The 15,108-nt window shown below is 44.8% G+C and overlaps 1 protein-coding gene across 1 annotated transcript in view; it reads right to left on the bottom strand.

The window, feature by feature from the left end:
• The window catches only part of FOXO3 (forkhead box O3), a 118,736-nt gene that overhangs the window by 15,936 nt on the left and 87,692 nt on the right, over nt 1–15,108 (bottom strand). The window contains exon 4 of the mRNA XM_010856694.1: nt 3,264–4,699. Within this exon, the coding sequence (XP_010854996.1) occupies nt 3,299–4,699 (1,401 nt within the window). The 3' untranslated portion in view covers nt 3,264–3,298. The remainder of the gene's footprint in view (nt 1–3,263; nt 4,700–15,108) is intronic.

The following is a 15,108-nucleotide window of genomic DNA, read 5'->3' on the forward strand; positions in this document are numbered from 1 at the left end:
TGCGAAGAGTTGACTCATTGGAAAAGACTCTGATGCTGGGAGGGATTGGGGGCAGGAGGAGAAGGGGACGACAGAGGATGAGATGGCTGGATGGCATCACTGACTCGATGGATGTGAGTTTGAGTGAACTCCGGGAGTTGGTGATGGACAGGGAGGCCTGGCATGCTGCGATTCATGGGGTCGCAAAGAGCTGGACACAACTGAGCGACTGATCTGATCTGGTCATTAAGTTGTTTAAAATGCAACTAAATATGAGGCTGCTCCCTAATGGGGTCTCCAAATGCCAAAAGATGTAGATGAACAAAAGAGCATGTGAATTTAGGCATCTTTTGACATCAAAACTACAGTGAAACTGAAGCTGCTTTCCTGTTGAGAAGAGACACATGACAGTCTCAGGAGAGCTTACTGGAAGCTTAGCCTTGCAGCCAGCAAACTCGCTCACAGACATGCCAGCTGCCAGCCTGTAAGTATGTGCACCAAGCTCCACCAATGCCTAAGAGAAGAAAGTGTCCTTCACACCCCAGTAGCTGGCACTCATAAAAAAGGTACAATTATTTTTTCCTTTTCCAGATAGATCCCTAGGTCAAAGGATTTCACACATGGTCTAAACTGAATTTGTGTGAACCACCCAGCCCTCCAGAGAAGCATCTCACCACAGTTCTCAAGCAAGACTGTCTGTCAGCCAGACAGGCCTGCTCAATTAACTCCACAACCAGACAGCACCCACTCGGGCTCAGGTGACCTTCAGCTACCAAGGCAGGGAGAGCGTCCAGAGAAATACCATGACTATTGGCTTAAAAAAAAAAGTCAAACCAAGAAAGTCATCATAGAACAAGTCTTGGGAAGCTGGGGGTGCTTAATTTTGGAAAAGTGGGTTCTCAGATTATACTGAGGCCTGTTTTGTGAATTTAAGAGCATCTTCAATAAAGTGACAGCAACAAGTTAAATGTAAAAGCAAAGCATACATGTCAGGCCACACGTGACCCTGGCTGTTTAGAGGAGCAAATCATTCCAAAGCAAGATGGAAACTCTAAAGCCCTGAAACCAGACGCTCATAGCCCCTCACTGTCTTCCGTATGTTTCTTCTCTTGCTCTGGTCATACTGAGCTGGTTTACTTTCAGGAAAATTTACTTTCAGGTGACTAGTTTTTTTACTGAAGAAGCTATATTCTCAAAAAAACTTCCCCCAAAATGTTTTGAGAAAAAGATGACTAATGGCCCTAAGATTCTAATATAATCATAATAAAATGTGTAATCTTAAAAGTAGTTATCGAAATAAGACTGCTTTAAATATATTTTTAAAACCTAAGTATTTAAATCTCCCTTAAAATATTTTTATATAATCTTTCAGAATTACACACATGCGCGTGCACACACACACACACACACACACACACACACACACAAGGAAAGGTCTGCTATTCAACCAAAAGGAAAACATACACTTGAAATATCAGGAAAAAATTGCTACCACATTTTCTTCTCATACTCTTCTCAGTGATCTAGAAAGTAGACTTCTTACAACCAAACCAAAATTAAAACCTACTTGAGTCTTGAGAAGCCACAATCACATTCCTCTTCTTAAAGGAAGACAAACTATCCTTCTAAAAGCCAAATATCTAAATTTCTCAAGGCGAGTCTTCACCAGTCTGAGTTCTGGCAGCATGAAAGTGTGTCAGCCTACTTAGCTCTGTTGCAGTCTTTTTACCATCTCAAGGGCTATTAAGTGACTGGAAACAGATGTCTGAGTGCCATTAGGGGCCTGCTTCTGCCTGGGAAAGTGGAGAAGTTGAGCATCACAACACTCTCGACATTCCCCTTTCCACAACTACCCATGAGCTGGATGAGCTCACCATAGGAGGCTCCTGTGATTCCTGCACCAGGGCAGAGGGTTAAACAAGGCTCAGTTTTTATGGCTTTGAATCTCATTTCTCTTTCACACCACTTAAAAAGTGTTAGTAGCTTGCTGATAGTACAAAAAAAAAAAAAAAAGGAACTGAGACACAGAACAGAGCCCCTAAACATGGGAGCATCTGGGGGTGCAAACCTGTTACAGCAGAAGACCCCAGGGCTCTTTCTACTACTTGAAGAGGAGAGTTTAGGGGCAAGCTTGTGTATTACCTGCTACTCTGGCTCCAGTTCAGAGTGCTTCCCATTTTTATTATCTAGCCATGATGATGATAAGAACGATGATGGTTCCAGCCATTCCAGAAACAGAGATTCTGGGTTCAGCTGTGTGACCTTGGGCAGACCACTTAACCTCTCTGGGCTTCCTGCTTACTCATCAGTTAGTGTGTGTACCTAGATACACTGAACATAGCCCACTGCAGATTGCAAAGCACTTTCACACCCTTCAGTGTATCAGATTCTAGCAGTAACCCCATGAAGTAACAGGGGCTGTTATCCTCATTTTATAAAACTGGAAACTGAAGCTCAGAGGCTAAGTGATACACTCTAGATGGCAGCCAGAAAGCAAAAGAAGTGGAACTGAGCCCTTGACTTCTGATTCTAATCAAATGCTTTTCTTGCCACATCATGTTGTTGTCTTTTTGGTTCCAAGAGAATTAAAATGCCATAACTTAAAAAAAAAATCTGTCACCATTCACAAATCATGTCACTATTTGGAACCTGACATCATTTATACATTGGGAAAAAGAAGCACATGAGTAATGCTCCCTCACATAAGAGCTTCTGTTTTCAATTTAATTCTTTTGCTTTTTAAAATTGCTTAGATGCTGAGTGCTAATAAAGATGCTTAGTACTACTAGTGAAAAATTGAACAGCTGTTGCTTCTGGTGGAAAGAGTCTAGAAAACATAGCCTACAGTGAAATTAGAAGCACCTAAACATTGTTTCTTTGTTGGAATAAAAGACATAGAAACCATCGAAGATGGACCACGGCAGTGCTGGACCAGACGGTCTAAGAAAGTCCTCTGGCAGGGCCCTGAACCATGGCGTTTGTGTGGCCTAGGGTTCCTTTCCTCCCTGCCCTCCTATCCTCATCCATCCATCCAGTAGCGGGGTCTGCGTCACAGGTCAGCAAGGGTGACCGGATACAAAGAAAAATGAAACCTCTGAATGTGTGTGTTGGTTCTACTGGCGGTAAAAGTCCTGAGCTGTCAGCAAACTGTGGAAAGGGCACCTGACAGCCCTATTTGTTATGCAGGTACAACTCGGAATGAAGTGGTTGGGAGCCAGGTTACTGCACCATGTGAATAAAGCCAGCATCCCCCACCATCCGCTCTGTTAATACTATGCACTGACCTGCTCTGCCCACTTCCCCTTTCCTCAGTGAGCCTTCAGCCTGGCACCCAGCTCTGAGATGAGGCCTGCTTAGCACCAGTGAAGCTCCCCACGTTCAAACCAACAACGTTCTGTGTGGAGATGAGGGAATCAAAGTTAAAATCCAACCCATCAGCATCCATGAGTTCGCTACGGATAATGGACTCCATGTCACATTCCAAGCTCCCATTGAACATGTCCAGGTCCAAGTCGCTGGGGAACTTCTCGTGACCCATGACTGGAAGGTTCGCACTGGTTGAGTACAAGGAGGAGCCTGAGAGAGAGTCCGAGAGGGTTTGCATAGACTGGCTGACGGGAGACTGTTGCTGGTGTTTGGCTGACCCGAGGCTGCTGGAGTCGCTCAAGCCCATGTTGCTGACGGAATTCGACAAGGCACGGCTGCCACCGAGAGCGCCCTGGGTTTGGTGCTGGTGGTGGAGCAAGTTCTGATTGACCAAACTCCCCTGGTTAGGCTGGGCGGCAAAGGACATCATTGGGTCACTGCGAAGCATCACGTTCCGGCGGGAGTTCTGGGCGGACACAGCGGTGCTGGCCTGAGACATCAAGGGGTCCGACTGGGTCATCATGACATCGCTGTGGCTGAGTGAGTCCGACGTGAGCAGGTCCTGGAGTGTCTGGTTGCCGTAGTGGGACATGGAAGAGAAGGTGGCTGGCTTGTTCTCTTGGATGGTCTGCATGGGAGACTGGCGCAGGGAGTTCAGAGACGAGGGACCAAATACCGCGCTGCTGAAGGAGCTGGTGGGGGAGCCCAGGCCGGAGCCCTTGGTGGTGTACGGGAAGCTGGAGCTGCGCTGCATGAGCCCCCCCGGGGGCGATGGCTGGGATGCAGGGAGCGCGATATTGTCCAGCAGGTCGTCCATGAGGTTGTCGGCCAGCCCGTCGTTCAGATTCATGGTGCCCGCCATGTCGGTCAGCCGGGGCAGCTCCACAGTGCACGGCTTGCTGACGGAGGGCGACAGGCTGGCCGAGCTGCTATAGAGCATGGGGGACAGTGGTGCATCATCGTCCTGGACGTCGTCCAGCTCCGTGCTCGCCAGGATGGGGGACAGGCGGCCGCTGACTGTGCTGGCGTTGGAATTGGTGCGCGAGCGGAAGTCGGTCCACGCGTCCAGCTCATCGCTGCTGCGGGATGTGGGGCTGCCGGGCCACTTGGAGAGCTGGGAGGGACTGTCATCTGCTGACTCGGGGGCGGTCTGCAGGGCTGCCTTCTTCTTGGCTGCACGGCCGCGGCTCTTGGTGTACTTGTTGCTGTTGTCCATGGAGACGGCCCGCCGCCGGGGCGCCTTGCCACTCTTCCCGCCGTCAGGGTTGATGATCCACCACGAGCTCTTGCCGGTTCCCTCATTCTGGACCCGCATGAACCGGCTGTGCAGTGACAGGTTGTGCCGGATAGAGTTCTGCAGAGAGAGAAGGGACAATGCAGATGAGCCGCAATGGTCCAACTGAGCACCCAGGAGAAACAGTTACTAATCCGACGCAATTTTTAAAGCAGCCTCAATTTCAGAGGCTTTAAAAATAAGGCATTTGCATGAGTCTCCTTGGCTTGGGATTAAATGACAATACTGTAGATGGCATTTTCATAGTCAGGGTGTGGGAGATGGTTTCATATTCAGGAGATGCGGGGGACTGTAGGACTTCACTGACATTGTTTTTCTTAAATCCCCAGGTTTCGTTGTCCTTTCTGTAATTGTACTTCCTTTACTGAAGTTTGCACTTACAATGTATTACCACATCATCTCCCCCTGCATTGTGCAACAAACTTCCCTGGCTCTCTAAGGGTGATTCATCACCTACAGGGCTATTTTATTCCATTTTGGCCCCTTGCTCCTCTAGTACAGAGGCAGCAGCTACCTTTTCTGAGCCACTTCTATTCAGAACTGGTGTGAATTTTTACCTATCTTTTCTCTGACTCCATCTCCTCCTGCCACAATTTCACACCTGTCTCACAGGCATAAGAAAAAATGGCAGAGTAAGATTTGCTGAGTTGACAGAAGAAGTAAGGCAAGTCTCCCATTCAGAAAAATTCCAGCTAATTTATGCAGACACTCCCTCCTCAAGGCAATGTGATCTGAGCACAGTAACTTCCTTCCAAAGAGCACAGTATGGAAAGGGGAGGTGGAGGAGAGTAACTTTACAGTGAAGAAACGTGACAGCTCAGCCCGGTGATCAAGGTCAACATCAAAGGGCAAAGTCAGATTGATAATGTGCACTCAAACCAACGTGATGAAAACGGCACCCTCCCCTGTGGCCTTCCTTCCAAAACCTATCACCTCATTCTAATCGTGAGAAAAAGAGCAGACAAGTCCCAAATAAGGAACAGTTAAAAATGCTTGTCCAGTTCTCCTCAAAACTGTCAGACCCACAGGGAGCCTAAGAGAAACATGCTGACTAAACACACTGCAGAATCCTGGATGGGATGCTGGACAGAAAAAGCAAAGTACGAGGCAAAAACTAAGGAGATCGGAATAAAGCACAGACCTCAGTTAATACTAATAACGTATCAACATTGGTTTATCAGTTGGGACAAGTGTATCAAACTGATATTGGACATTAATAACAACAGGGGAGACTTGATGTGGATAGCCAACATCAAGAACTTTCTGGGCCAGTCTGGTAACTTCTCTGCAAATCTAAAACCATTCTATATTAAAAGGTTTATTCTTAAAAAAAGGAAAGATGCGGGCAAAATATCCTCAAAACCCTAACAACTGCTCCCATCTTACAAGAATCCTCCTCCTGATTTAGGGAAGCCCAGTTAACAGAGATGACCCTGATCCAGCCCCATCTCTCTCACCGACCAACCATGAGACCTGAGCAAATCATTTAGTCTATGTCCAACAACTTCAGTTCTCCATCTTCATTATAGTCATAGCATTTGAACCATCCCTCTCTGATAGGGATGACGTAAGGAGGATATATGATAATACACTTCAAAAGCCAGTCACGCTACTAAGTCAGGGTGTTCTTACTGCCATTATAAAACACAGAGTACATGATGGACAGAGCTCATTGCCTGGGGAGGTCTTCTATTCTGTAAAATACCTTGTGTGCTGTGAAAGAGAGAAGCTGATGATGGCATCTGCCACATCTGGAACAGCACCTGCAGGTCAGATGAGTTTTTATTTGCAAGTTAAAGACAAAAGATATTGCCTGCCGCTGTCTATTAAATGCAAACCATCCTAAAAGTTACCGTAGTTTAAAAAAAAACTGGCAATCACCAACTGTATTTATGTAGAAGATACAAATACATGTGTTCTACCAGAATGTTTTTAAAACACAGAAAGTCAGTGGGATTTCACCATACATAAATAACCCAAAATACTCAAGAGTGTTTCTGTGTATATGTTCCCATGCAAGGAAGTCCGACAGCTCTGGCTGGGCAATGAGCATCACCAACCATGGGTCATAGCTCAGCATCTCTATGACAGGCGTAAAGACACGTTTGAGAGGACATGCTGAGTATCTGATGAGCCAAATGGTGCCCAGGAGACTATATATCCAGCTTCCCTTTCACTCTTATGGTTTTTTAAAGAATAATGGCATCTCTACTCATGGTTCAGAAATTACATTTCTTTAAAAAGTAAAACACTTTCTCCATAAAGATATGAAGCATGCTCTTAAAACTCACTCCACAGGGTTCAAAATGCAGGCAAGTGCACGGTGATTCTATTACTGAGTACCCAGGAGACTAGATATATGAACCACAAACTTAAACTCAAGCTTCTGATTAGGAAAAAAACAGGCTTCAGTTCCTGAAGCCCTGTGGGGGTGATGTGGACACTGATTGAACCGCCCCTCCCATGGCCAGCCCCCGCTGCTCCAGATTTCGGAAAGAGTTCATTCATACCAACACCCAGCAACAACAATGACCAGTCATAAATATCCAGTTATCCACCCTTTAAAAAGCATTTGTGGACAATTTTTTAAATGAAGTTTTAGTTTCACCAATTCCAAACCAAGCAGAAAAGAAAATGTTAACCCTTTAGAGACCTCCAAAATGTCCTATATGGATAGTCATCTATTCTACAACTCTAACCCTAACAATGTATGTGTGTAATTTTTCAAAATTATAAGCTACCATTGGTTAGAATTTGGAGAGAGAAGCTAAGCTTCTGTAGGGCCTTGTGATAAAGGGGCTGGAACACCCTCACGGAGGACAGAACCAAGGACTGTCAGACCCGGGCCCTAATTGCCAGGATGACGAACGGAGCCTGACTGACTACAGGAGTCAGTTTCTGGGTCAGTGCTTTTAGATTCCTCATCTCTAATCTTCCTAACAAACCACAGAGTCGATGCCCTCATCATATATATGAAGCCTCAGACTGAGAGAGATTAAATAACTTAGAGAAGGTCACACAGCTTTAAACTGAAATTTGTTTTTCCAACTCCACTCCAATGCTTTCTCTCAACCTTTCCCGGATCTGTCACCAAATTATACAGAAGTCATCATTTAACTTCTCTGAGCTAACATCTAAAGAAAGACATTTAAGAAAGACGAAGGATACAAAGGCATAAACTTATGACTATAATTTTGTGAAATAATTAAGAGTAATAATTTAGTAGGTCTTTCCTAAAAATGTTTTTAAAACAAAGTCTTTACAAAGAGTAATCCTATAGCCTGCATTTGCATTTCTTTACTAAGGTGGCCATCATAGCATTCATCCTAAAGAGAGGGTAGTGGTTACCATACAAACCCATATAAGCTACACTTAGATTCTGAACCAAAACCCAATTTATTAAATGGATGATCAGCTTCAGTGTCAAACCTGAGTTCAACTCTTGCTTTAGAGGTTACTAATGACAGAATACATTCCCTAAGGCATATCACCTACTCGACACTCAGACAGGATTTTCCTCTAAGACAGTGCAAACAAAAACTATGTCACAATCATCCTCATGGTCCCTAGCCTTCCATTTATAAAATCCATAATCTGAAGCGGTAGGGGGACATTGACAAAGACCCATCAGTATGGTCCCCCTGGTCCATTTCCAGCTCAAATGCCCCTCACCCTAACAAGGTCAGATATCAGAAACGCAGTCTGCTTTTTTGCCTCACAGGTCATGATTCTAATCACCAGGTTCTCTAAGTTTTGGTGAAACAGGAAAAAGTAAACACAAATGCCAGAGAACGTATCAGAATTGCAGTGTTTCCCCAACACCTTTCCTGATAATGGAAATTAATGGTGATTTAATTTCTGTAAGATTTCAAACTGCCCCTCCCTCACCTCAAACCCAGGAATGAAGAAGTGGAATTTATAAAAAGAAACCAGCCAATTATAAAATCCTTTTATAAAGTGTAGTTTAAGTTCTCTGAAGACCTCTTCAGTCGGGGGCTCTAAATTAAATTTCCAATGTATTTTGTGCATGTTAAACTATAAAACTGCTGTTAAAAATATTCTATCCTTTTCCACTAATTCATCTATCATACCAAATAGTCTAAATTTGTAAGATATAACATTAGTTTGAGGGTTGGGAGCTGACAGAGAAGGAGGAACGGTTTGATAGGACTAGAGAGATTTTTCTAGTCACATCTAAACGCACATTTTGGAAAACATTGTGAGGTCCTTAAGGCTAAGGTGATAAGGTAACTATTACCAACCAGGACTCCCGCTGCTAGATCTCAGGCCATTCTGTCATCACATGTGTTTACTAGAGGAGCCAGTAAATTACTATAACCCCAACCCAAAACCATGTGAATAGTTCTGGTTATTTAAATCCTCTACTAAAAATTTTGTCTTCCCTGGTAACTCAGACAGTAAGGAATCCGCCTGCAATGCAGGAGACCCAAGTTCAATGGGGAAGCCCCCTGGAGAAGGTAATGGCAGCCCACTCCGGTATTCTTGCCTGGAGAATTCCATGGACAGAGGAGCCTGGCAGGCTGCAGTCTATGGAGTCACAGACAGTTGGACACAACTGAGTGACTAACACACAACACAACTAAGAAATTCAGAGATTGATGAATTACAGTAAACGAAACATTTCTAGGAACAAACTTTTGTCAGGGACAAAAATGCCAGCGTTTCCCCACCAACCTCCAACCAGGGCCCAGAGATGTAGAAAACGCTGAAATCAACTGTAGCACAAGTTGTCTGAACAGAGCAGAGATTAAGAATACCCTGTGATTCACTTTTTATGTCAGTCTTCTCTTTTACAAAGCGATTTATACTGAAGCAAGGCCTACTCTGGGGCAGAAAAAAATAGGTGTAGGTAATTAGTAGAAGAGCTGGCACAGCTGTCCCGAGTGACTGCAGCTGCCATTGGTGGCCTAGCCCTTCAAGGAGGGGTGCGCAGGTGTGTGGAGGAGGAAGGTGCTGACATTTCACAGTCACGCTGACTGGCCGTGTGGTCCAGAGCCTAAGGTTCCCTTGGCTTGGCCCTCCTTGAAGAAATCAGCATAAAGGTGACTATCCTCATCCGAATTTGGTCATTCTTGTTCTTGCTATAATGAAGACAGTGTTCTAATGCAAGACACATTTATCCTTAATGCTAAAGTGCACAGCCACTACATTTATGCCAACTGGCTGTGAAGATAGATGGACCCCAAACAGATTAGATTAGATCAGGTGTCACAGAGAAGCTGCCTGAAACAAGTAAGTATTCCAGCAATATTTACAAAGTGGGTAATTCACACATGCAATTTTTTAAGGTAGCCAACGGAGGCAGGTAGGCTTCGATGTCAGCCAGGTCGGAGCTAGAATAGTGGCCTAGGTGTGTGTCCTGTGACCCTGGACAATTGAGCCAACTTCAGTTGCCCCTTTTATAAAATGAGAATAAAACCACCCTCTCTAACTCTAGGATCTTTGGGACGATTAAATGAAAGTATGCATGCAAGTTACTCATCCAGTGCCAAGCACAAAAGCAGCTCTCAACTGTCAAGATTCCACACACGGAAGCAGTGACATCACAAACGTTCACTTACTGTTTTCCGAGCATCATATGCTTTAAACCAGAAGGTGAGAGGGCGGCTCCTTCCAGGAAAATATTTCAAACTTGTAAAAGTATTTCAAAGTGCCGTGCTGCTCAGGAGTAGCTGGTAATTTCCCAACTGTTGCTACCCTGTGTCCGCTCCAACCCCTTCCAACCCATGTTTACCTTGTAAAGACTGTCCACTAACCCAGACACCAGCTGCATGTGCTTCCCCTGGAACACAGAGAGGGTTTTGTCTGGAAGCAACATGTGGTATCAATTTATCTTTCTCAGCAAGGGCAACAAGGAATCCACTGACTTTAAAAATAAAAAGGGAGTTGTGTAATTTAACTCTTAAAGGCCTCTACCTTTCTCAGTCACTCCCTTTTTTCGGTTATCTCAAAATGAGTTATGGCTGTCAACTCCCAAGCCAGACCCACTGATGCCCACCAAGCAGACTGCAGGCAGTGCCCTGGTCCTCGTGAGAGATTTCAGTGGGGATGATCTATAAAGGACTGCTTTTAAACCCAGTGCTCATCTACGCAGCACACAGGACCAGCATTTCAAGTAGGTCCCCTTGCTTTGACTTGTCACTGATAGTTCAGAATGAGACTGCCAAAGACCTGAATTCTAAAATATGTAACTGCTGAACAGTTGACAAAGGTCATGTGAAAAACCCAGTGGAGACCCAGTGAGCTGTGCGCCACAGCAGAACAGCGCAGAGACAGCTTCGGGAGAGATGCTGGCTTTGACTTTTGATGATAGGCTCTTTCAGAGGCAGTCCTCTGGATGATGCCCTGACTTCTCTTAGGTATCAGTTCTCCACCCTGGCTGCCTCTTCCAATCACCTGCGGAGGCTTTAAGCACTCAGTCGTAGAGACTGGTGTGAGTAAGGCTCAGGGAGGCACAGTTTGAAAGCTCCCCAGATTATCAGCTCAGAGCTGAGATGCCCTGGAATTTCCCCCTTACGTTTCTGCTGGCTGAGACTCTAAGCTAAAGATTCTCAGTCTCCCCAGGTCTGATGACACAGCACAGCAGATGTTCTTTAAGTCCAAGTTTCCACCATTTAGAAGATAAGGATGAGAATCAGGCTCACAGATTAATGTTGGGTTTATATGCAGAGAGTAAAACGGAGAGTTAGAGCAATCTATCAGATCACTGGAGTCCAGATAGCTTTTTTCCTAAAAAAAAAAAAAATAATAATAATAATAATAAGGTGGAGGGAGGAGTTGAGAGGGAAGGGTCCTTGACCTTGCACTGCCTTGTGGACGGTCATCCATCCTGCCCTGTGCCACTTCTCCACCAGGCATGGATAAGCATGGACAGAAAAGGGGCAAGAGGACTTTCCCAAAGGTAGGAACTGATACAGGCCACAGAAGGGATGGGCTGGGACTGTAATTGATCCTTATAATTCTCAGCGCTCTCCCTGAATTAGCAATGTAACCTCACATAATCCCTTTTTTATAAGAGACTGTCCTTCAAATGAAATGCCAAAGATAGACTGCATAAAAATAACCACTGAAAAGGCCGTACCCCAATCCTGAGATACTTATTAGCATCCATTGTTAAGAATACAGCAAAGTATTACTTAATGAACTCCCTTGAGATCCAAAGCACATGATTTTAAGCAGATCATCTCAAGAACGTTAATAACAACCACACAGTTTCTCCTTCCTCGACTGCAGGAAAGACTACGTCGCTGCACTTGGTGCAAAGACCCTGGACGGAGGGAGGTGGGGAGTGGACACTGCAAAGGGCCAAGTAGTGCTACCATCTGAGGGAGAAGGGTGAGGGCTGGGCCTTCTTATTAGACAGGAGACACTTAGCTGGCTTGCCTTCTTCTACTACATTTTATCGACTTTGGGGCTAATTTGTTCGAAAGCAAGTTCACAAAGTGTGACAACATAAAACAGACTTGAATTCAGAGCCATTATTTCTGACTCTATGGAATACCAACTAGAACAGCCTTTCAGACACAGAAGAAAAATATTCACACAAAGGATTGCATAATCAACCCTGATGTGTGAGACAAGTTCCAGGCTAGTTCCACTCTTACGTGTGTCTAAAACACTAAAAGTTTAAGCCATTAAAGGACTTATTTTTAAAAGATAATGTTCTAAAATAAATATTGTTGGGAATTTGTCTGAAGGATTAAATTTCCAGGTAGAAACAATATTTCCATTAAATCTGCTGACAATCCTCTACCCATAGAGATCTCCTTGGAAAACTAACATTTGTTTCAAGTTTTCACGCAGTAAGCACAGGTTCTGGTCCCTCCTTTGGAGGAATAAAATAACAACAACCTGGTGATCAGTAAAACGAACCCATTTCTTACCCAAGACAAATGAGACACATGAAGCTTTCTTGGGAAAGGAAAGGCTTGGCAGACAATTTGCTCTTCCCCTCAACTGAACAAGAAATCCTAGATGGGAAGAAATTTCTCTTAAAGAGCTACTACGCTATTACAGACAGTTTTGTTGGGTTTTCCAGTGTGGGTTTTATTTTCATATTAATTTTTTTTTTCATTTAGCGATTTTTTTTCAAGCCCTTCCACAGCTGTTTCTGCTCTTGGAGGGCAAGAGGGAACATTCCATTCCTCCCAGCCAAACCTGCACTTCCGGCACACAGAGAACCCTGGCAGCCTTGCACCCTCTGCCCACACCCACTCCCCTCAGCAGCCTCCCCATCCCCAAACCCCTCCGGCTTCCAGCCCCACGTCCTCCTCCCCACCCCCGAGGAAGCAGCAACGAATGCATGCAGTCAACAGAAAGACAGTCTCCAGAAAGTAGGTTAAAGCTGCAGCATTTGGCCACCCCTGCCCTCCTGGCTCCAGGTTTCTTCCTGATGTGACTGAATCCCTTCCCCTTTCCACAAGGGGCTCGGCAAACACATGCTACTTAAATTCTCCTCCCTGGTGGCTCAGATGGTAAAGAATTCACCTTCAATACAAGAGACCCAGGTTCAATCCCTGAGTCGGGAAGATCCCCTGGAGAAGGGGATGGCAACTCATTCCACAATTCTTGCCTGGAGAATCCCATGGATAGAGGAGCCTGGCAAGATGCAGTCCATGGGGTCACAAAGAGTTGGACGTGACGGAGCAACTAACACACACTTTAAGACCGTGCAGGACAAGCCACGCAAAGTCGATGCTTCAAAGGGTTAAAAACCATGACATAAAAGAACATTCCTGAAACTGACTCTGCAAAGTAGAACGAAGTAGAACAGAAATAGCTTTGTTATTAACAAAATTTTCACTTAAAAATAAAGCTGCAAGTTTTTTCAGTTTGAAAATGTATTGTGGGTGGAAATGGAGAGAATAAAAGGGCATTGGAAATACACATCCAGAATTCAGGAATACAGTGGAGTTTAATCACTTTCACGGCATTATGTAAGTGATCACCAGGGCAGGAAGTTCAGTAAAAGGTAATACTGTGGAAAATGGAGGGCTGCGAAACTCATCTAATAACAAGCAACCTTAACTTTACAGTGAAAGAAACTGAAGACCAAAGAGATACAAGGCATAGCTGAATTCAATCAGCTAGGAGGTGGCAGCCAAGTGGAGACAAACTCAGATCTCCTGGCCTCTAGGTGTTGCAGTAATACCACCCAGAAACACCGTTAGTCCTAGTGTCTGGATTACCATGACAACTGAAAAGGTGAAGTGAAGTGCACGGAGCACAGAGGATGGATAAGATCTACCATCCGTCCATCCATTCAGCTTCAGTCTGCCTTGCTTTACAACTTGGGGAATAGGTGTCTGTCTCCCCTAACACTTACTGAACCCTTTACAACCGGATGCCATGTTTTATTACAGTTTTACTGCCTAGCATGGCAGTGCCACATAGCAGGTGCTCAAAAATATTCCTCTCATCACTGAATTAGTGGGAAGGGGACAGCAGCCACAAAACAAGGCCTGAATTTTATGTTAAAATGAAATGTTATAAAAACATGAGACCAATAAATGATCCTCAATATGAAAAATGGAAGGAAACTTCCATTGCAAAATGTGAAATAGCATTAAGGTTTTTCTAAAGTCAACAAGTCTCAGCCTTGAATATAAACTTCAATTATACAACCAAATTTCCCAAAACAAGATGACATAGTCTAGTAAGCAGGCTTAAGGTTCTCTGTAATAATATTATAGAGATGGGCAGAAGGATGGTACATAGGCTATTCGGGGGAGCAAGGGCTTGGGAGAATGGTCTCAGGTCCAGCCAGGGTGTAGATCCCTACCCGTCTCTACCCATCTTGGGGTGTTATGGAGCCCCTATTACTTGGTAATGCAGTTGACTGGCTCAGCACTCAGAGGCATCCTTGAAACCAGAGACAACATGCCTAATTCTAAATCTCCCCCAAGCAAACACAGGGATAACACAAGAAATCCAAAATAGAGTCTACCTCACCTGCAATCTGAAGGAACTTACTGTATTAGTGCCTGCCCAAGCCAAGCCAAGACTCTGTGCTTCACAAACCCAATCTCACTTTATTTTCATGGAAAGTCTGTCAGGAGGAGACGGGTGCAGAACAGTAACTGTTTACAGGCAGTGGGGCCAGAAATCAAGCCCAAGGCTAACTCCTACAGCAGAGCTCTAACCACCGCGCCGTGCGCCCCTCTCCAGGCCCCGAGCTGACTAAGGACAGAGGCACCATTCCAAGTGACCAAGGAGCTTGCAAGACTACACTAACCCGTGTCACCGAATTAAACGTTTTCAGCTCTAAGTTTCTGTACATGGTTCCTAGGACTATGAAAGGAGAGGAAAAGGTGGAAAAAAATCACTAACCATAAAGCAAGTGTTGTTGGAACTGGATCATTTTTAGAAATGATCCTTTTTTCTCAGACACTCCCCAAAAGGAACACTATGGATGTGTTCTGCCTTGACCTGGGATCACTACTTTTAGG

This window comes from Bison bison, unplaced genomic scaffold (assembly GCF_000754665.1).
Source record: "Bison bison bison isolate TAMUID 2011002044 unplaced genomic scaffold, Bison_UMD1.0 scf7180017864373, whole genome shotgun sequence".
In the NCBI taxonomy this organism is placed as follows: domain Eukaryota; kingdom Metazoa; phylum Chordata; class Mammalia; order Artiodactyla; family Bovidae; genus Bison; species Bison bison.